Source organism: Aspergillus ochraceoroseus (genome assembly GCF_002846915.1).
Source record: "Aspergillus ochraceoroseus IBT 24754 chromosome Unknown P175scaffold_8, whole genome shotgun sequence".
NCBI lineage: Eukaryota > Fungi > Ascomycota > Eurotiomycetes > Eurotiales > Aspergillaceae > Aspergillus > Aspergillus ochraceoroseus.
Genome location: NW_024468483.1, coordinates 76256 through 99746, shown reverse-complemented (window position 1 = coordinate 99746; position 23491 = coordinate 76256). Strand labels below are relative to the sequence as shown.

General features: G+C 33.8%; 3 protein-coding genes across 3 annotated transcripts; 2 read left to right on the top strand and 1 right to left on the bottom strand.

The window, feature by feature from the left end:
- Positions 1-641: 641 nt before the first annotated feature.
- Positions 642-2579, top strand: fos-1 (sensor histidine kinase/response regulator Fos-1/TcsA; the record flags this gene model as incomplete). Its single annotated transcript, XM_040894211.1, has 1 exon — positions 642-2579. The coding sequence occupies one exon, from the start codon at positions 642-644 to the stop codon at positions 2577-2579; it is 1938 nt and encodes a 645-aa protein (XP_040749359.1).
- An 8143-nt stretch (positions 2580-10722) lies between these two features.
- On the top strand, positions 10723-13374 carry P175DRAFT_0503862 (putative alpha-amylase). The gene is made up of 9 exons (XM_040897712.1): positions 10723-10945; positions 11004-11042; positions 11102-11217; positions 11268-11376; positions 11438-11666; positions 11736-11898; positions 11946-12092; positions 12155-12395; positions 12455-13374. The coding sequence occupies exons 1-9, from the start codon at positions 10784-10786 to the stop codon at positions 13118-13120; spliced, it is 1872 nt and encodes a 623-aa protein (XP_040749358.1). The 5' UTR covers positions 10723-10783; the 3' UTR covers positions 13121-13374.
- Positions 13375-14667: 1293 nt separating this feature from the next.
- On the bottom strand, positions 14668-16502 carry tpcJ (oxidoreductase tpcJ; the record flags this gene model as incomplete). Its single annotated transcript, XM_040894209.1, has 2 exons — positions 14668-15467; positions 15521-16502. 2 exons carry the CDS (start codon positions 16500-16502, stop codon positions 14668-14670), a joined length of 1782 nt encoding a protein of 593 aa, XP_040749357.1.
- Between the last annotated feature and the right edge of the window lie 6989 nt (positions 16503-23491).

The window sequence follows — 23491 nt, the reverse complement described above, 5'->3', positions numbered from 1 at the left end:
GAATTAGGGCCATACAAGAGCCTTAATATTAGGTTTATATTAAGCACCAGATTAAAGATCTATCTAGTAATAGGGTTCTAAGAGTTTATAATGCTATTTAATTAATTAAAGATAGGAAGGTAAAGGATACTAAATATAAGTAGAAGAGGTTAGTAAAGTAGAAAAAGAAAGTATATAGTTCTCTACCCCCTCCATGCTTGCAGGAGTTAATTTAAAAAGGAATTAATAATACAAGATATACTAAAGAAGCTAGAGAGTTTTTTTATTTTAATTACTAGTATTATTATTATTATATAGCTTCAAATATTAAAAAATCGCGAAGAATATGTGATCACGAAGAATATGTGGCACACCTAAAGTGGGTAGCAGTTTAGGTGGGCAGAAAGGCATGGATAGAAGTATAAAAGCACGCACGTACCACCGGCGGCTTCCCGCACCAGAGATTTCTCTCTTTCCGCTTCTCCACTGTAGGGGGGAAGATGGTTTTCAGCAGTCGTTTGTCGGATCTCAACCTAGGAGACAAAATCCAGCCATGTCCTGCCTCATTGAAGACAACGGTGCCTCCCGAACCGAATGCTGGCACATCGGATGGGGTCGGTGATGTAGTGATAGTGACTTCTGGGGCGAATGGCGGGGGAGCCATGCAGTCAGAGGGTGTCTTCTTGAGCCGCATCTATCGCCACACGCCTGTTCCTACGATTATCCTCGATGCGTCCATGTCCGTAGTGGAAGTGTCAGACAGCCATATTGCCTTTTCCGGCAGATCGAGGAATTCCGTGCTCAACCGGAGCATTGGTGACATGGATCCTGCTGTGATCCCGGTCCCAAACCTCGCTACGTTGTATGGTGCTTTGCGTGCTGCTTGTACGACGAAGGAATCCCAGGTGGTCGAGAGGATCCTGGTTAATGGGAACTGTCCATACTACCTGCGCGTTACCCCAGTCTTTGAAGGGTCTACGCTTATCTACATAGTACTTGAAGCCCATAAGGTCACCAAGGAGACGGCCAATGTCCAGCATGCATATGTGAACGAGACATATAAGATCCTGATCGATACGATTAAGGACTATGCAATTTTCATGTTGGATCCGCATGGCCATATTGCGACCTGGAACTCGGGTGCAGCTATTCTAAAGGGCTACTCCACGGAGGAAATTGTCGGAAAGCACTTTTCCGTTTTTTACAGCCAAGAGGATCGCATCAATGATAAGCCCGGCAAAGGATTGGCGGTCTGTCTGCGCGAGGGGCGGATGGAGGATGAAGGATGGCGATACCGGCAGGACGGATCGCGCTTTTGGGCTGATGTGATGATCACTCCAATCTACCAGTTCGGGCAGCATGTCGGCTTCGTCAAAGTCACTCGTGATCTGACCGAGCGTAAGGAGGCGGAGGCGCGGATGATAGCCGCATTTGAGGAGTCTTCTAAGCTCAAGACAGACTTCCTGGCTAATATTAGCCACGAAATTCGGACTCCCATGAACGGGATGAATCTGGCGCTAACGATGCTCACCGATACAGGGCTCAATGAGCGACAACGCGAATACTCTTCTATCATTGAGGATTCAATGTCCATATTACTGCAGATTGTCAATGACGTACTTGACTATTCAAAACTCTCCTCTGGCTCTTTTTCCTTGCACTCAGATGTCGTCGACGTTGAGAGTTTAGTAGGTGCAGTGGTGCGAAACTGCAAGGCATCCCTAAAACCCGATGTACAATTGTATGCCTGGATTCCGCCAGATTTCCCGAAGGCCCTTCTCGGGGATCCCCTTAGGTACCGGCAGGTGCTGCAGAACCTGGTTGGAAACGCCGTGAAATTCACCGAGAGAGGATATGTAAAAGTATCCACGTCCTTCTCACCAGACAACCAAGCCCCCGGAAGTTATACACTCAAGACTGAGGTCATTGACTCAGGGATTGGAGTCCCAGATTACGCCATCAATACATTATTTACCCCCTTCACGCGATTTGCGCATTCCTCCACTCATCGTTACCAAGGGACTGGTCTGGGGCTGTCTATCTGCAAAACTCTGGCTGAGTTGATGCATGGGACTGTGGGATATCGACCGAATCCAGAAGGAAGAGGAAGCGTGTTTTGGTTTACCGCGAAGATGGAGGGCTCATCGATGGTTTTGCCTCATAAGGAACCGGAAAAACCTTTGGTGGAGGAAGAGGAATATCTCGCAGACATGATGCGGAAAATTGCTCCACAGAAGCATCTCCTGCTCGTGGAAGATAACCTCGTAAACCATTCAGTGATGCTCAAGCTCCTCTACAGCTTGGGATTCGAACGTACCGATGGAGCCTGGAACGGCGAGGAGGCCGTCCGACTGGTCAAGCAGAAGCCACTCTCCTATGATGTGGTGCTTATGGATGTCAGCATGCCAGTGATGGATGGAATGACGGCGACGTCGCAAATTCGGAAGCTGGGGAGCGAGGTACCAATTATCGCCATCACAGGTAACGCTCTGAAAGGCGATGCGGAGACATATCTAGCCAAGGGAATGAACGATTGCATCGGAAAACCAGTTCATCGTGCAGAGCTCCTGCGCGTCCTTTGGAAATGGGTAGTGACCTGAATTATATCTCGGCCGCATACCAGCCCTGACTTGGGTGTTCCCCGGCGTTAATTAAGGCTGGAGAACAAAGAACTCTGCTATATGCCCCCCCTACAATATTCTAGCCTGAGCCGAAGAAACATGAGTCTGACTCTGATGGTCCATTTTGCTGGGGATTCGAGACACATGCTAGGTCTGTTCGGGCCCAAAACCCCAAAACCCTTCGGCCGATGCTCGATATTCTCCAATATTTCCGCAAATGACACCCCTGTTAGCTATTTTAAACTGTGTGATAGGTTGGACCCCATGATAAATTAACGAGGGCTGACGTTTCGGTCCAACCTGATGTACCCCCTAGTTCCCTGTCTGCTGATTTGGCACATGATGTTATCATACTATGTAATTCCGTTATGTCAACACGTAGATAATTTTGGTATATAGTGGAAGCACCTTACCCTTGGGCTGAAATTCGAAACGCTTGCACCGAGCAGAACCTCCATTGATATGTCGCGCGAGATGGATCAGCTGGCCTGGCCAACCAACCAAAAGAAAATGCAGACCGTCATTGCTAGCTGTAGTAGATGAGAATGCCTTTCGCCTTGTAAATAGTGCCGTCGTACCTAGAAGATAAAATGAATTCCAAAGTAGTATGCGTAACTACCAGGTTTGACTGACAAAGAAACTGCAGATTAGGCACACTGGGCCTGTACCGAGCCATGAAAACTCTGGGGTTCAAGACCATAGAGATTGATTCGATGTTCTCTCCTGGGCAAGATGTTGGCAGTCAAGCGGAAACCGAGGATTCGGCACCCAACCAAACGATATGCCACCAGACCTGACGATGAAGTTTACATGAAGCCGAGGCTAGAGCAGGCCAGGTATGGTTACAGCATAGTGTTGGTCAGAGATAGTGAGTACTTAGTTAGCCATTGCTGATGCTAAAGAGTAATCACACACTAAAGCTGTCCTTGCTTAACATCAGCGATGAATTCCGGTAGTACTTGTCTGAAATTCCATCTCTTCTGGGATTACTCTGTGACTGTCCGCGTACCTGGTGGATAAGGATCAAAGCTACATCCAAAGATCAGTACTCAGGTTGGATACTAACAAATCCTGAAATACTGAAAAACCCTGGTAAGCAGTATTTGTGTCCTGAGCAAGCTTTTCCACGCCTTCAGCCATCTATACCTAGGTACGTATATATAGACAATATAAACATGATAGTATGACCGTGAGTGCCATGAAACACACATCTCATTGAAATCACTGTGGTTTATAAGATCAGAGTATCATGTGCTAAGACTAACTTGCAGGTAGTAGCTATTGATGAAGGTCGTCAAACTATGACGGTAGAAAGTTGACTGAAATGGATTCAATTGGGTCTAACTAGGAAATAGAGAGAAGGAGAGATGCTTGGAGGAAGTATGGAGATCTGGAAGGAAATAGTGGCCTAAATATACAGAGTAGTCATGTGTTACTATCTTCTTCTTTATAGTGATGCTGCTTTATAGTAGTACTAGTTGTATTTACTAAGTATAGTACTCTAATATACCCCTCTTAGCAACATATCTATTATATAAAGCTATTTAAAGTCTATCTCTAACCTACTAAAATCTAACCTCTTAATAAATTCTTTAAATTTTATAATTAATAGTACTTTAATTAGCCTGTTAGTAATATTATTCTCTCTACTAATTATTTATAATTAAATTTTATTATTTTTAATTATCTTTTTAATAAAAAAGTAGTAAATATCTATTTAATAAAGTATAAATATATAATTTAGCTTCTTTATTAATATAATAGTATTTATAGAATTAATATATAAAGATATAATATTTTTTATAGACTTTTCTAATTTAATAGTTATATATAGCTTTTATAATTATATAGCTAGTTTTATTATTATATTCTATATAATAAATTTAGTAATAATTAAATTTAAGATAACTAGTAATTACTTTACTAATCTCTATATAATTAGTACTCTAAATATAAAAAATATAAAGTTTTTTATTAATTTTTTATCTTTATAATTTATATAGAAGGTATTAATATATATATATAATAGATTATTTAAATAACTTAAGACTATTATATAATCTAAAGTCTTCTTTAAATATTAAAAAACTTATTTAATTATATTATAATCTAACTTACTAGAATTATAATTTCTTTATAATAATTATATTATTATATATTAAATATTTAGTTAGGTTTAAATAATAATCTAATTTAAAGATCTAGTTAATTCCTAATAATAAATAATATTATCTTTACTAGTAAAAATATATATAATATCTAGAATAATATTACTAGTATCTTAGATAATACTACTAGTTTCTAGTATCTTTCTAGTTAATTTCTATCCTAAAGTTATTAGTATATAATATAGCCAAAGACTATAGAAATTCTATTTATAGAGTATCTTTTAGATATATATATATTAGAATATTAATATTAGATTATTAAGTAATCTATAAATATTATATCTTAAGAATTATATAGGCTTATCTAGTTACTTTAATTTAAAATATTTTTCTAACTTATCTATAAATTATTAAATATTTACTTTATTAGGGCCAGTAACTATTATATTATTAATATAGATAATAAGTATTAGCTACTAGTCTAGATTATAATAAAAATATAGGTCTTTATTAATTATCTTTATACTAATTTTTACTAGAATATTATGGAATTTCTTATACTAAAGAAATACTAATTATTATAATTTATATAAAGCTTAGAATAGTAAATATATTATATTATCTTATTTATTAAAACTAGTTAGTTAATATATATAGATCTTTTAATTCTTAATTATTATATTAAGATAGATAATTACTATATTAAATTATATTTATTTTAAATTAAAATAAATAACTATACTTAAAAATAACTTTATTAAAATATTTATTATTACTAGAGAGTAGACTTAATTAAAATCTATATCTAATTTTTAAAAATTTCTATATATAACTTATCTTATATAGAATTATAATATATTATTATTTATATCTAATTTTAAGTTATATACCTATTTTTCTAGTAAGATCTTTATATCCTTTAATAATAGTATAAATTTATAAGTCTAAATAGCTTTAAACTTACTAATTTAACTTTATATTACTTATATCTAGTAATTCTTTTATAATAATTTTATTACTTAAGTATAAGTTTATAAGATTCTAATTTTATAAGTCTTTATAAGCTTAATCTCTAGTATAAAATTATTAAGATCTAGTAATACTATAGTAATTATATTAAGTAATTCTTCTAGCTTTAGATAAGATCCTAGTAAATAAGATATTTCTAGAAGTATTTTTAGAAATAATATAAATTAAGATTAAGATTATTATTTTTATTTTACCTCCTCTTTCTATAATTACTTTACTTACTTATCTTTAAAATAAATATTTTAGTATTAATCCTTTATAAATTTTAAAGATCTCTATAAAATAGTAATATTATTATTAATATTATTATTAGTAGGATTTTATATCTTTATTAGATTAATTATTTTTATATTTCTAATATTAAATTTAACTTACTTTCTAGTCTTTAAATACTTCCTTTTTAGTATATCTAGAGTTATTAGAGTATAGTTATTTTTAGAAAATTTTAAAACTAGTAAAATCTTTCTATATTAGAAAAATAATTTTAAAAGCCTTTATATTAATTATAATACTAATATTTTTTTAAAAATAGGTTAACTAGTATATAGATTATTTATAGTAAAATAATTAATTATTCCTTTATATTTACTTTATCTAGATTATTTCTTTATACTAGGTCTTACTATCTCTTCTATATTCTTGCTAATTACTTAATTATTTTACTTAATAATAGTTTTAGAAATAGCCCTAGAGGCTAGTGTCTACTCTAGTATAATAAGCTTAGTAGTTTTAAAGATAGCCCTAGGGGCAGCCCTAGAAATAGATAGCTGCTTAGGTATAATAAGTTTAATACCTGCCTCTAGATTAGGTAGGGTAGTTTTAGTAATAGCCCTAGAGATAGATAGCTATAGATATATTAAGTTAGTACCTACCTTTAGGTTAGATAAACTTAGTTTAAGTAGGGCTAGATTAAGTATTAATATTTAAATTCTTCCTATAATAACTTTATTATTAATTACTAATAATAAGATTTAAAGAATAATATTATTTTAAAATATTTTATTATAAATTATTCTTTTTCTTTTAGTATTAATAAATATAGTTATTCTAGATAAATTATTATTTTTTAATTTTAATTTATTAGAAAGTTATAATTATATTTTATTTATTTTATTAATATTATTTTTATTAAATATTATATCTTTTAACTAAATTATCTTCTTTATATCTAGATATTATATCTTATAGATATAATCTTTATTATATCTAACTAGTTAATTAATTTTTACTCTAGATAATATTTTTATACTTTTAATCCTATCTTTATATAAAATATTTATAAATACCTTATATTTCTATATATAAATATATTATAAATTAATATCTTTAATTAAGATATTTAATCTTTTATAAAAAAATTATATAAGTAACTTTTCTTTATTATTATTTTTTCTAATTAATTTATTTAAAATATAGACTATTATATCTATACTATATAGTTATATAGTTAGTTCTATTTTTACTTATATATATATTATATAGGTAGTCTAGATTATATAGCTACTAAACTATTTAATAGTACTATTTTCCTTAGAGATTTATAATAGTATTAGTTTATATATAATACTAAAATCCTTACTCTACCTAGTATATTTATTAAATTTAGGAGTAAAGTTAAATCTAACTCTTTTAATATAAATACTAGTTATATTTAGCTAATTATTATATATTTTCTTTAATACCTTTAAAGATTTACTTTTTACCTTTAAATATTATATAAAAAGGTATCTAGAATAATTATCTAAAATTAGTAAGATATACCTAATATTATCTCTTCTAATTAATTTAATTTCTTGGAGATCTATATATATAAATTATAATAGTTTTATTATATATAGTTATAGTTTTTAGGATATCTTTTTCTTTAATTTTAATAATTAATATACTTTATAATATAGTTTAATATTCTAATTAATAGGTAAGTTATTAGTAATTAAGTTATTATTATAAAGTATTACCTTATTATATTTTAATTATTTAATAGATAGATAACCTAATTATTAATATAATAAGTTTATTAATATAATAAGTATAATTACTATCTTATTTAGAACTAAAAATAAGATATTATTATTTAAGATAATATATTTAATTATCTTATTTATTATTATTTTATAAATATATTAATTTTTTAAATTAAAATAAATTCCTAATTTTACTTTTATTCTTTCTACTAATATTAGGTTATATAATATATTTAGATTCTAAAGATATTTTATTTAGTATAATATTAAAGTACTATTATCTAATTTAAATTAAATTATTACTTTTCTATAATCTTAGGAATATACTATCTTATTATTAGAGATAATAAAACTATAATTCTTAAAGTTATTTAGATCTTTAATTAGATTATTAAAGAGATTATGATTATTATATACTATATAGCCTACTCTAGAGTTATATAATTACTTATTCTTAAAGATAGTTAATATTAAAGTTATTAGTATATTAACTCTAGATAGTATAAAATTATTAGTATCTAGAATAGTATTAGCCTATATAACTAGACTAATTTAACTTTAGATTAAATTATTTTTATTCTTTAACTTAAGTAGTTTAAAGTACTAAAGTATTAAAGTTAATCTCTACTCTTTCTTCTATTTATTAATTACTAAATATAGGTAATCTTTAATATTATATTTTTCCTTCTTATAAAATAAGTATAGTATTCTAGGTTTTCTAAATTACTTTAATTAATAGTTAATATAGCTAGTAATTATTATATTTTATAATAATATATATTTCTACTATTATTATTATCTTCTTCTATTATTTATTATTAATTAAGAATTTAATATATTTATAGCAGGTATAGTAGTATTAAATATAGTATTAGATAATAAATTTTTCTAAATCTTATTCTTTATTATATTATATATAGTATAAAAATACTTTTATATAATTATTTTAATAGGATTATTATTTAGATTATTTAAAATTAAATTTATAAAACTTATATTATTCTTTTTAAGTTCTTAAAGTATTATAGTAACTATTTAATAAGGTATAATAATTATTTTTAATTTATTAAAAATATTTATTTTCTAGATAAAATCTAATATAAATTTATTAATAATTATATAATTTTTATATTTAATCTTAATAACTTCTTTTTAAATCTAGTATATATATCTTTAACTATTATTAATAATTATTTTTTATAATTTTTATATAAAATTATTTATAAAGATATATAAGATAGTATTTATTAATAGTTTTTTTACTAGTTTCTTACTTATTAAATATAATATTTAACTAGCTATTATTTATAAAAGAAGTTCCTATAATTTATATTTAAAATTATTAAATTATAATCTAGGAATATTATTTTTAAGAAATTTATTTATCTTATAAAGTCTTAATTTTATTTATATAAATAAAGCCTAAATTTTAAATTTTAAATTATTTTTTAATACTATTATTAGGCTTAAGTTAAATATACTATTCTTTAGCTTTATTACTTGATTTTAGCTATTAGTAAATAGGATAGTAGCTATTAAAGGTAGGTATAATAAATTAAGGATATTAGAATATCTACTAGGGGTAGGTTTAATTACTATTTTAATTAAATTATAGAGATTTTCTATATACTATTACCTAGATAGAGTAATATAATAGTAGTAAGTAATATATTTATTAAGATCTTTATCTAATTAGGTAGTAGATTTCTATATAGGGGTATAGAAATATAATAAGAGTTTTTTAGAGATCTATAAAGTATAAAATAGAATCTTAAGGAGGGCTTATAACCTAATAAAGGTTATTAAACTATAATAGTAGAAAGTTAACCAAAATAGATTTAATTAGGTCTAACTAGAAAATAGAGAGAAGGAGAGATACTTAAAGGAAGTATAGAGATCTAGAAGAAAATAGTAGCTTAAATACACAGAGTAGTCACGTGTTGCTATCTTCTTCTTTATGGTGATGCTGCTTTATGGTGGTGCTGGTTGCATTCACTGAGTGCAGCACTCCAACAGCTATTAAAGAATTTCATATATTATTTCCTGTTCTCTGCATGCTATTTCCCGCCCTTTTTTTTTCCCTCGTAGGTTAGGCGAAAACCTGGAACGCACTCTTTTGTTATTCCTAGACCATGTCTATATAGTCAAGACAAGTGGGGTCCATACATTTCCCATCATACAACCACAAGACACCTTTATATATTCAAAGAACACATGAACTTAATATTAGTGCAGGGGGATATTATAGTATTGGTTGCAGAATCCGGCCAATATCCGCAGCATCAGGTGGCGTGTTCATGCTAATTGACGCGTTTAGACTATAATAAAAACTCTGACTACATTGATAATCTGGGTTCTAACTAACTCACTTTGTAGGTAGATGAGGATTGGACGCATCCATGTCTTTGCCATGCCTCCATGACCATATTCTTGGACTAAGGCGGCTATACTTCATGTAGCTTTGGAAACAAAGTACCTGTAGGCCTAATAGTACCTGATCTTGGGAGATGTAATTTTTATCTGTCAGAGTATTGGCAAACCCCACAAATCCCCCGCCCCCTGCTGTTTTCATAGTGGTGGATGTCGCAATGTTCGGAATGAGATGTAGAGGCCCGCATACCTAGGTATCTTCAGCTTGATAACTGTGCCTGCGAGAAGCCTTTATTGGCTGGATGTGGTTTCAAGTAAATGAGACTTTCCATTCTCCCGAGTTTATTCGAATATAGCTGAAGCGAACCAATCCATTACTCGCAGAATCATGCAATATGTAAAGATTGCGACGCTACACAGGACGTCAGCACTATGAATTAGTGTATCTGCCGAAAATCTATTCTATAGATGGAGAATCTCTTCCGAAACTATAGTGTTACATGCATTCTTTTGGGGAAAACTACCTAGGTAGTCACTTGCTTGGTTTTGCGTAGTTAGCAGTTAAAGGTTTTCGTGGAGCTGAAAATGAAAAAGCCCATGTACATAAATCTGGGAACGGTAAGCCACTATAAAGGCGCACTGGGTTCTCGTCTCAATTCTTCCAGTCAGGGCACCTTAGCCTAATTTGATACAATTTCTTTTACCACGAAAAATGCAATCTATATCATGTATTGCGGCCTTGATACTCCTTGCAAAGGAGGTGACTGGGCTAACTCCAGCCGAATGGCGGAATCAATCTATATATTTTCTCCTGACAGATCGGTTCGCGCGTACTGATGGGTCCACAACGGCTGCCTGTGATGTGAGCCAGCGCGTAAGTGGCAGATACACGACCGCCAGCTTATGTTCAGAGATACTCATATTTCTTACAGGAGTATTGCGGAGGAAGTTGGCAAGGCATCATTAACCAGGTTTGAACCCAACCACCGAAATGCCGTCCCAATTCTAGTTTTAACATATCTACGAGTAGCTTGACTACATCCAAGGAATGGGATTTAGCGCAATATGGATCTCTCCTATCACTGAACAGATTCCGGATGATACTGGGCACGGAAGGGCATATCATGGTTACTGGCAGAAAGATATGTAAGTGTTAGGAAAACCATAACTTGCTGAACTATATTAACCTCTTAAAGATACAATGTCAATTCAAATTTTGGATCTGCCGATGATATAAAAATTCTCTCCACGGCTCTCCATGATAGGGGAATGTACCTAATGATTGATGTTGTTGCAAACCACATGGTTCGTCCCCCTGCAGTTATAAAGAACACTTCGTGATGATCTACCACTAACCTACAACTAGGGATATCCTGGCGCCGGCACAGCAGTCGACTACAGCAGTTTCACCCCATTCAACTCATCATCATATTTTCACTCATATTGTGAAATAACCAACTATGACAACCAAAGCAATGTTGAGAATTGCTGGTTGGGAGACAATATTGTGTCTCTACCTGATCTCAATACGCAGGCATCGGCTGTGCGCACCATTTGGTACGATTGGATTGAGGAAATCGTCACAAATTACTCCGGTAGGGAATTAATCTTGATTTTCCCCGTTAATTTTGTTATCTTGGAGCTGGTAACTAACAGTGAATAAGTGGATGGATTGCGTGTCGATACAACTAAACATGTAGAGAAGGACTTCTGGCCTGGCTATACCAAAGCTGCCGGAGTCTATTGTGTTGGAGAAGTTCTCAACGGAGATCCGGCTTATACATGCCCTTACCAGCAGTATATGGACGGTATCCTAAACTACCCCATGTTAGTATCCGCCACATGAACCATAATTCCCTGTTAATCTATCATAGATACTATCAGCTCTTGTATGCGTTTGAGTCCTCCAGCGGACGCATAGTTGATCTCTATCATATGATTAACTCTGTGGCTTCTGACTGCAAAGATCCTACCTTACTCGGGAATTTTATCGAGAACCATGATAACCCCCGATTTGCAAGGTAATCATCAAAAAAAAAAAAAAAAAAATCCCACTTCGCAGGTTTGATGCTAATAGCGGTAGCTATACGAATGATTTCTCCCAAGCCAAGGCCGTGATTGCCTACGTATTCCTCACAGATGGAATCCCTATCATCTACGCCGGACAAGAGCAGCACTTTTCGGGTGGAGCGGACCCCCATAATCGTGAAGCTATATGGCTCTCAGGGTACCCAACTACGTCAGAGCTATATAAATTCATTGCGAAAACGAACAGCATTCGAAAACTAGCAATTTCAAAGGATTCCTCGTACCTGACTTCACTCGTAAGTGATCAAGTCTTTGAGTGGAGATACTACCGAGCACAATTTAACCTGCCATACAGAATACTCCATTCTACACAGACAGCCATACAATTGCCATGAGAAAAGGATCTAAGGGTTCTCAAGTTATCACGGTCCTCTCCAATCTGGGCTCCACTGCGGGGCCATCCACACTTTCGCTTAGCAACCATGGGTACTCCGCGGGCTCGCAGCTTGTAGAACTATACACTTGTAGTTCAGTTCAGGTTGACTCTAGTGGTCGCCTTGCAGTCCCCATGGTTTCTGGCCTACCTCGAGTTTTTGTTCTATCATCCTGGACATCGGGGAGCAGTATCTGCGGGACAACTTCAACAACTACCACCCCAACGACTGCAACGACTACTTCGACAACGACAACCCCTTGCACAGAGGCCACCACAGTGTCCGTAGTTTTTGACGAACTGATTAAAACAACTTACGGTGAAACGGTATACATGGTTGGTTCCATTGCACAGCTTGGTGACTGGGATGCGGATGATGCTGTTGCACTCTCTGCTAGTGCGTACACCTCCTCCAACCCGTTATGGAGAGTCACAATTAGCTTGGCCGTGGGGACATCCTTCGAATACAAGTTTATTATAAAGAAGAAAGATGGCAGTGTGGTCTGGGAAAGTGATCCAAATCGTTCATATACGGTGCCTTCGGGGTGTGTAGGCACGACGCCGACTGCAAGTAGTTCATGGAGATAATACACGGCCTTCGTGTAATGAGACCCGGCAATTGAGGAACATAGTCGGTGGTGTTCTTAGGTTGGGATACTAGCAATCGGGAGGCTTTCCTTGCTTTACAAGGTCGTTCTTTATCTCGACTGAGCTCTCAGGGTACACTGGAAACGTAGTATAGGGAGCTGGGCATAGGACGGCGAGACAGTCCCCAGGAGCCATCATATAGCTAAGTCCAGCGTCAATAGCGTCCCTCACTCAATACTAGCTCTTATCTTATTAGACAAAAGTCGTCTTATTTCACGCATCGAAATTACTCGGTATATTTGAAGAAAAAGGTGTAATAGTCTTTTGTGTGATAAAACGGCGCCATTTGGGGCAGAGACCAACGCGAAGTAGATAGGTCAGCATTACCATGCTAACGATATTGCCTAGCCCTGACACTGTAATTCTTGATAGGATATGAGGTTTTCAGGTTTACACGGCGACAACAGTTCCGTTGGTGTATCTAGACGTAGGAAGATTTATATGTTATATACATGACGGAAAACTATGATATGGATTCTTCAGATTTCGAGCACCGATTCATGGGAATGGTTGTAATCATTTCTTGTAGCTCGTAGGTACGTGAAAAAAACTACAGCTTAGATGGAAACATAGGCCAGCTATTGGTAATCCAGTTGAGAACTAACACTATCTGGCAATGACCACCGTTAAACTTGTCAATTATTGGTTAAGGATAACTATACTCTGAAGAAGAATCTGAGTCCACGACAGAGGTATAGTTCCCTAATTGAGCATTTTGCGGCCAATTTACCTTTGGAAATCAGGATATGCTTGATGAAAAGGTTATATCAATAGGGTTGCGATATTTCACATCTTGGAGTGGTTAGGTTGTTGTCACTAGCTAGCTAGATTCAAGAAGAATCTACAAAGCCTCTGGGCCTCAATTCCTGCGGTAAACCCCTGAAAACATGTGCATTGTATCAAGACTGGGAGTAGACACGACATGGTTGGCATTGGCAGAAAATGGAATATATGGCTTTCCATGGGAATTTCCATTAAGCCGAATTGTAAACGGCCCTTGCCTATAGTATTAGGGTTAGACTTTATCTACGGCTTGCTTATGATTAACGAAGCTTAGAGCCCTACGCGCATCAGCAAGACAGCCGCACCGAAGCGCGTTCCGTAGTTTTAGATCTCGGAATACTCGCGCTTTATTCCAACTTCCACCGAAATCCGGATATAAACTACATATGTATAGTCCCACAACTCATGACACTGTATATCGGCATCACATTATTCCACACGTGGTGTAGTAAAACTGAAATCTGGCTATCTTTGGGGGGGATAGGTTAATCCTTAATATCTTACTCCAGGTTAAAGCTAAAAAATCTGTTGCCAGTGGACAAACAACTCTTAGCTATATTTGTTGAAAAACCATGTGTATCATGAAATACTAGAATAGGGAAAGGCAAGATACTTGATTGATTGCTACATACACTCACGAGGCATTATCAGTGTATATCTGCTGAATTATCAATAAACCGTAAACCCTAACCCATCTCGTTCGCTTATATACCCGAATCCTCCTCCTTAACATGATATTTCTCATCATAATTTGTCCAAGCGTCGCACGTCTCTTTCAAAATATCATAATCGATCAAATGCTCGATCTTATGATAGCTTTCGACGAACTGTAAAGCCAAGCCCTCTGAGAGGTGCCAGCCAATGTGGCAATGCATCAGCCAGGCTCCCGGATTGTTCGTCTCAAATGCAATCACCAAGTAGCCATACGCAGGCAGAACTGCAGTGTCCCGGCGTGGAGGGTTCTGTGTCACCAGAGAACCATTCCAATGGTTTGCGCCTTGGGCTAGAACAAAGAAATCATGGCCATGCAAATGGATGGGATGGGGATCCTTGTGATTGGTATTGATAATAAGGTACACCCATTCATTTTCGTTAGGGAGGGAAATCACTGCATTTGATTTTTGGAATACAGTCTCATTATTGGCAATTTGAAGCAGTGTCGGGTTATCCCAAAATACCTCCATAGTTGTGCTGTTCAGGTACCATCTGAAGAGGTTTGCTTTATTCCTCCCAACAGTAAGATCAGTGACGGCTTCCCAGTCAGGGGAATGAACTATCATATCAAGATGGGGGATTAAGCTGCTCATCGGCTCATCAGCACAGCTATTATTAAAGGGCCAGGGATTTGTCTCAGGTATTGTGGGCTCATCTCCATAATAGAAGATACCCTTGATGTTGTCAACGCTCTCGTTCGCTGAACAGGCCTCCTGTGGGATAGCACGGAGCCAAAATGAGCTGGCAGTGGAAGCTTGGTTAGCAGTTACGATGACATCGTAACGTTGACCTGTGAAATCATTAGCATGGAGTCTTTTTTTATTGGGGTGTCTAAAAACGAACCCATAGCGATACTAATAGAGTCAGTAGTGTAGGGCTGAATTGGCACAAGATCCATGGCAATCACAGTTAGAGTATGATTATCAATCATGAACTTGAAATGCGAATTTATAGCCCCGTTTATAAGCCGCAGTCGATACGAAGTGCCTTCATTAACCTTCATTGTAAACCGAGATCCAGTAGCATTGCAACCTGACCCATACACGTTGGTCCCGTTAATCAATCCATTGGGTAGCTTTGGGGGGCCAGTGGTCTGAGCGACAAGATACAGCTCATCTACCGTTTGATGGGTCCAGTCCGACAAAAGTATTGTGCCTTTATCTTCGTCATAGTTGGCAGTTGCAGGGCCGTTAATAACGATCGCCCCTGCAACACCTTCCCAGGCCTGAAGTCCAATGTGCGAATGGTACCAAGTTGTGCCATATTGGGTGGCCCGCCACTTATAGGTAGTTGACGAGCCAGGAGCTATGGGACATTGAGTAATTGAGACCACTCCATCATTTTGATTGGTGTAGTTTTGACGGAGACCATGCCAATGGATGCTAGTCCCGTTCTTGGACTCATGGAGGTTATTTGTAACATGAACCACAACCGTATCTCCCCAGTCTGCATATATCGTTGGTCCTGGAATTGACCCATTGATAGCCATTGCTCGTCGTGGATAGCCATCGGGGGCGACGATTACATCATCAACTTCCAACCAATACTCGCGTATGACATTTGTGTTGGGAGCGTCAGTGTAGTAATCAGTATCTATACTGAAGTCACACCAACGTGATCTATCCTCGCGAGTATTGCCGGGGCAAGGAGTTGAGGTAGGAATCGTTGTGTTTGTAATTGAGGTAGTATTGTGGTTGATACAATGCCTGTCCCCTTTCTTACATGATTTTTCTGGATGGTGTGAATGTGGATCTGCACTGCAGGTATAATTGTAGCCAGCATTGGAGTCAAGAGGAGATATTTCGTGCCTATAACCCCCTTTCATACCAGGGTAATAGTTCACATAAGCCGCAGTGGCGAACGCAACATATACCAAGAGCAGGAGAACGCGAGGCAACATAGTGCCCTAAGTTTTGCACTGAAGCAAAGACAATGGGAGAAATAAGGAAATATAATGAAGGATAAAGGAGAGAGAAGGGGACGGTTGGAATACACCCAGCCCTGGAATGAGTGAAAGTTACCATGTGCAACTCGACTCTTATATCAGAACGAACGCACACTGGAAAAAAAAAAAATCTTTTTGGGGAATATACCAAACCGGCGAGAACATATCGTACCACGAGAAGCTAACCCTAGACCTGCATGCCACAAAAATAACCCCAAATCGGGGATACCGGAACTACAACATGTACCATACACGACCTGGAGTTTCTAATGAATGGATTCCAGCTACTCGCATCCATTGAGATATGGGCGACAGGGCTGTCCAACCACCACCTTCAGAACACCCATCTGACTGTTTTAGATGAACTAATATACCACTCGGTAGTGCTATGGATTGGTATATGGTCATGAAATTACTTCGTGGCCCAATTAAAGTGGGCCCTCGCGGCTGGATGACGAGCAGACAATGTCTCCACTATGTCTCAGTCTGGGGCTTCTCGAGATATACGTTACTCGTGTTTCCTGTCGGGGGGTCCTAATTCTAGAGGCCTCTAGAGTAACAGTTGAATTGGAAGCTTCATTTATTGGCTGGAAACACATGTTCAAAAAAGCTTGTGTGATATCAGCAATTCGGGTAGCAGCTAGTTATAAGAAAGGTCCGGTGTAATGGCGTGGTGGGTGGGCCCAGCGACGACCTGGTGGAGGGGATCGGGAGGGATTGATAGTCCGAGGCAACTTGGGAGCTGTAATAATCGATGTGCTACAAGGAACCAAAATTTCCCTGATATATCGCTTCCACTCTCCCATTGCGAAGAGTGCAGCCAAATCCCATAGCCTCAAGAAATTTTCGCAGAGACATATCAATCCGTATCTGCCAGTTCAATCATGAATGCTGAAGAGCCGAATTCTTTTCTAAATATGATTTTCTCCTTGACTCTCCCGCTTCTGATTCGGTGTGGCAGTGAGAAACTCGCAACCGCACACCCTTTCAACAACCCCAAAGGCTGAGGAATAGAAAACACTTTCTATCTGTATGCCTATGGTGATAACAGTAGTGGATTGTCGGTTTCTACGCTGATGGTACGAATGCCACCGTCTCTAAGATCGTTTTCTCATGGTATTGCTCTGGTAATTCTTGATAGGCGTGGCTCAAGTTGGAGATCCTACACTCTCAAAGGCCAAAGTTACAGAGCCCATATACTGAAAGCACTATCTCATGTACTAACTACTAAACCCTAATGATGGTACTCGCTATGGTTCAGTTACCACCTCTGGTGAGTCGTCGTCTACATGGATTGTACATCCTAATACCACAGAAACCAAGAAGGCCTCGTTCACTACAAAGGCTCTGTATCTACAACGTCCATAAACCGCATCAGGCAGCCCCGTGGAACCACTTTATCCATTTATAGAAATTATGTCCTACTCGCAGGACCAGGGAGCCAATGTCTACGCCGTACCAACTGAAACGGACGCTGTATACTGCCTAGTGATAATGTCGGGTCGCATAAAACGTCCTTGACCTTGAGAACTACTGCACCGGCGACAGATTCCTTGGTGTAGCAGGTTGCGTTATGAACGGTTGCGTGTATGTTGAAAGTACCTCGTTGTCGCTAAGGTAGTAAGACAGGATAAGTAAAACTAATGGACATGATCCCGAGTAAAAATACCAAAACAGAGTGTGTACTGAATTTACTAGTCATGAGCCATACCAGCATGCTACTTCAAAATTCCAAACCCAGAGTTGTTTAGCCAATTATTTGTGCCTTTCTTTTTATGTTCCATGGGGGAAATTGTGGGCCGCATAAATCAACACGTTCAGCGCATCTCCGGGCTTTCATACGAGAAAGGGGAAGAGCGCCTGCAATTCCAGAATTCATCATCAAATGCATCATATTCCAATCCGGCTATTAAGCGGGGCTCTTTATATCAGGATATCTGGTCAGAATCACATGGTGTCAGCAAGTGGTAGAGTATGGCAAGCCATCAGGAGAAAACCAAAAATATAAATTGCTATAGCTGTAATAGAGAGATAGAGCAAACAAAAAGAAGGTAAATACACCTATTTACAACAACAGAGAAATCTAAAGGCATCTAGGCAGATATATCTATAAAGTCTACTATGGCATTTTCAAATGAAATCTTATAAAACTCAAATATTTCATGGAGGATTTAATTACCCGCCCGGTTAGGCCGGCCTTGTCTCCAAGGCTGCCCCCACCCCACGTGGCTTGCTTACCATCTTCTATTTCCTGATTCGAGATACAGTACGGAGTATTCCGTAATGCCAGGGAAATTACACCCACTTCATTTATGCTTCCTCTTCTTTTGTTTGTATTATCAGGGTAAGTCCGCCGAGGAACTTCTTGCATCCGACAGGGTTTGAAAAGAGAGAATGGGAGTGCACAGTAAATACCCTTTACTTGGCATTATCTCAAACTCCTCTATCGATAGCATAACTCCTCCCTTCTTCACCTAGTCAACCATGATATCCTGGTAAGCTTTAGGACAAGCATAGTCCTTGTGGGTCAAGGCGTAGGTAGTGGGGATGCGCCTGCAGGCACTCCCCGCAGCACGTGTAAAAGGGGCTGTGTATTACTGGGGCTTACAGCTCGGCGTGGGTAGAAAAAAACTCCGCGTGGGTAGAACCCCGGAATGGATTGGGGATACAGCTCGGCGTGGGTAGAAAAAAACTCCACATGGGTAGAACTAGTGCCAACAATTTTCTACCCATGGTAAACTGTAGACAGTCTAACATTATTATAAGTAGAAAATGTTGGAGTGCTGCACTCAGTGAATGCAACCAGCACCACCATAAAGAAGAAGATAGCAACACGTGACTACTATGTGTATTTAAGGCCACCATTTCCTTCTAGATCTCCATGCTTCCTCCAAGCATCTCCTTCTCTCTATTTCCTAGTTAGACCCAATTGAATCCATTTCGGTCAACTTTCTACTGTTATCATTTGACGACCTCTTATCAGGTTATGAGCCCTCCTTAAGGTTCTATTTTATGCTTTATAGACCTCTAAAACTCTTATTATACCTCTGTACCCCTATACAGTAATCTACTCCCTGATTAGATAGAGATCCTGGCAGAAATATTACCTACTACTATTATGTTACACCACCTGGGTAATAGTGTGTGGAAAATCTCTATAATTTAACTAAAATAGTAACTAAATCTACCCCTAGTAGATATCCTGACATCCCTAACTTACTATACCTACCTTTGATGACTACTACCCCATTTACTAATAGCTAAAATCAAGCAATAAAGCTAAAGAATAGTATATTTAACTTAAGCCTGATAATAGTATTAGAAAATAATTTAAAATTTAAAATTTAGGCTTTATTTATATAAATAGAGCTAAAATTTTATAAGATAGATAAATTTCTTAAAAGTAATATTTCTAGACTATAATTTAATAATCTTAAGTATAAATTATAGGAACTTTTTTTATAAATAATAACTAGTTAAATATTATATTTAATAAGTAAGAAATTAGTAAAAAAATTATTAATAAATACTATTTTATATATCTTTATAGATAATTTTATATAGAAATTATAAAGAATAATTATTAGTAATAATTAAAGATATATATATTAAATATAGAAAGAAATTATTAAAATTAAGTATAAAAATTATATAATTATTAATAAATTTATATTAAATTTTATCTAGAAAATAAATATTTCTAATAAGTTAAAAATAATTATTATATTTTATTAAGTAGTTATTATAATACTTTAGGAGCTTAAAAAGAATAATATAAGCTTTATAAATTTAATCTTAAATAATCTAAATAATAATCCTATTAAAATAATTATATAGAAGCATTTTTATACTATATATAATATAATAAAGAATAAGATTTAAGAGAATCTATTATCTAATATTATATCTAATATTATAATACTAGCTATAAATATATTAAATTCTTAACTAATAATAAATAATAAAAGGAGATAGTAGTAATAATAGAAATATATATTATTATAGAATATAATAGTTATAGGCTATATTAATTATTAGTTAAAGTAATTAAGGAAACCTAGAATATTATATTTATTTTATAAGGAGAAAAAATATAATATTAAGGACTATTTATATTTAGTAATTAATAAGTAGAAGAAAAGGTAGAAACTAATTTTAATACTTTAGTACTTTAAGTTATATAAGTTAAAGAATAGGAATAATTTAACCTAAAACTAAGCTATTATCCTAGCTATATAAGCTAATATTATTCTAGATATTAATAATTTCATGCTATCTAAAATTAATATACTAATAATTTTAATATTAACTATCTTTAAGAATAGGTAGCTATATAACTCTAGAGTAGGCTATATAGTATATAATAATTATAATTTCTTTAATAATCTAATTAAAGAACTAAATAGCTTTAAAAATTATAGTTTTATTACCTCTAATAATAAGGTAGTATATCCCTAAGGTTATAGAAAAATAATAATTTAATTTAAATTAGATAATAGTACTTTAATATCATACTAAATAGAATATCTTTAGAATCTAAATATACTATATAACCTAATACTAGTAGAAAGAATAAAGATAGAATTAGGAATCTATTTTAACTTAAAAAATTAATATATTTATAAGATAGTAATAGATAAGATAATTAGATATATTATCTTAAATAATAATATTTTATTTTTAGTTCTAAATAAGATAATAATCATGCTTACTATACTAATAGACTTATTATATTAATAATTAGGTTATCTATCTATTAAATAATTAAAATATAATAAGGTAATACTTTATAATAATAACTTAGCTACTAATAACTTGCCTATTAATTAAAATACTAAACTATATTATAAAGTATATTAATTATTAAAATTAAAAAAAAAGATATCCCAAAAACTATAACTATATATAATAAAATTATTACAATTTATATATATAGATCTTTAAGAAATTAAACTAATTAGAAGAAATAGTATTAGATATATCCTACTAGTTCTAGATAATTATTCTAGATACCTTTTTATATAATATTTAAAGGTAAAAAGTAAATCTTTAAAGGTATTAAAGGAAATATATAATAATTAGTTAAATATAATTAGTATCTATATTAGAAAGGTTAGATTTAACTTTATTCTTAAATTTAATAAATATACTAGGTAGAGTAAGGATTTTAGTACTATATATAAATTAATACTACTATAAACTCTCAAGAAAAATAGTACTATTAAATAATTTAGTAGTTATATAATCTAGACTGCCTATATAATATATATATAAGTAAAAATAAAGCTAATTATATGATTATATAGTATAAATATAGTAGTCTATATTTTAAATAGGTTAATTAAGAAAGATAATAATAAAGGAAAGCTACTTATATAATTTTTTTATAAAAGATTAAATATTCTAATTAGAGATATTAATCTATAATATATTTATATATAAAAATATAAGGTATTTATAAATATCTTATATAAAAATAGGATTAAAAATATAAAAATATTACTTAGAGTAAAAATTAATTAACTAATTAGATATAATAAAAATTATATCTATAGAGTATAGTATTTAAATATAGGAAAGATAATTTAGTTAAGGAATATAATATTTAATAAAGATAATATTAATAAAATAAATAGAATATTGTCACGGAGGGCAGGCGGGCAGTAGGTGTAGTTAATAATAGGATGTATATTCAGGCTATCTATGTATAGGTGCAATAGGTAGGGGTCAGGTTAGGATAAGGATATAGCTTGAAGAGCTATAACAGGATTAGGGGCAACATGGCTTAAATATAGGAGTAGGGGTAGATAGTTAGGGTAGAATCTAACTAGATAGGTATATAGCTATACCATAATAGTATCCCCTCTCTTAGGCTAAGCTCTAGTAAAGTATTCCTAGGGTTTAGGCTTTCTAGGGTAGCAGTAATAATAGATAATAATATATTTAATAGCATTCTCTAGGTGGCTAGCAGGAATTTTAGTAATAGTAAGGTATTTAACCTACTTAATAGTATACTTTAAATATAAGTAGCTATCTTAGCTATAGTAGTCCTAGTAGGAGTTAACTACTTCCTTAACCTCCTATTCCTTAATACTATTAACTTTAATATACAGGGGTTTAATTTTCTCTTGTTTAGATAATAGATCTTTAGTAATTAGATATAATAATTTAATATAAAATACTAGATATATTTTCATATTCTTAGGTAGGTCTAGTTTATAGGTATAAGGGCTAATAATCCTCCTAATAAGAAAGAGGCCTAGATTTTTCTAGTCTAATTTCTTTTAGGGGCGCAGAGTTATAATATTCTTAGTATTTAATTAGATTAATTAGCTCTTAATATAGTATCTAGTAAGGTAGTATTTCTAATTAATATAGTATTTATAGCAGGCTTGAGTAGTAATTATAGTAATATAATAATATTCCTATATCTACTTTATAGTTAGGGTAAATTAGTAGGTATTATGAGTTTATAGGTAGTAATTAGATAGGATAGGCTTAAATTCTATATAAGGGTTAAAATTATATAAAGTAAAGAATAGGGAGTATCTAATAATCTTAGAACTAGTATTATTAATAGTAAATTTTATTATAAGTAGCTATTTAGCCTAATTATCTTATAAATAATTAATATAGACTTATAGATATTATTCTAAAATAGTATTTATATATTTAGTTTGCTTATTAGTCTTAGAATAATAAGTAATAGATAGAAATAATCTTATCTTTAGGATATAGTTTAGGTATATCTAGAATATTAATATAAACTAGGATCCTTAATTAAATATAATAGACTTAGAGAATCTATAAAATCTCTAAATATAGTCTTAGAATAGGTAGGTAGCTCTCTTGGTATTACAGGTACTATT

Bases quoted from the DNA above. Each gene is read 5' to 3' on its own strand.
- P175DRAFT_0503862 (XM_040897712.1), top strand. From the start codon at position 10,784: ATGCAATCTATATCATGTATTGCGGCCTTGATACTCCTTGCAAAGGAG. The intron at 10,946-11,003 runs GTAAGTGGCAGA...TATTTCTTACAG, and splicing joins CCTGTGATGTGAGCCAGCGC to GAGTATTGCGGAGGAAGTTG. The intron at 11,043-11,101 runs GTTTGAACCCAA...ATCTACGAGTAG, and splicing joins GGCAAGGCATCATTAACCAG to CTTGACTACATCCAAGGAAT.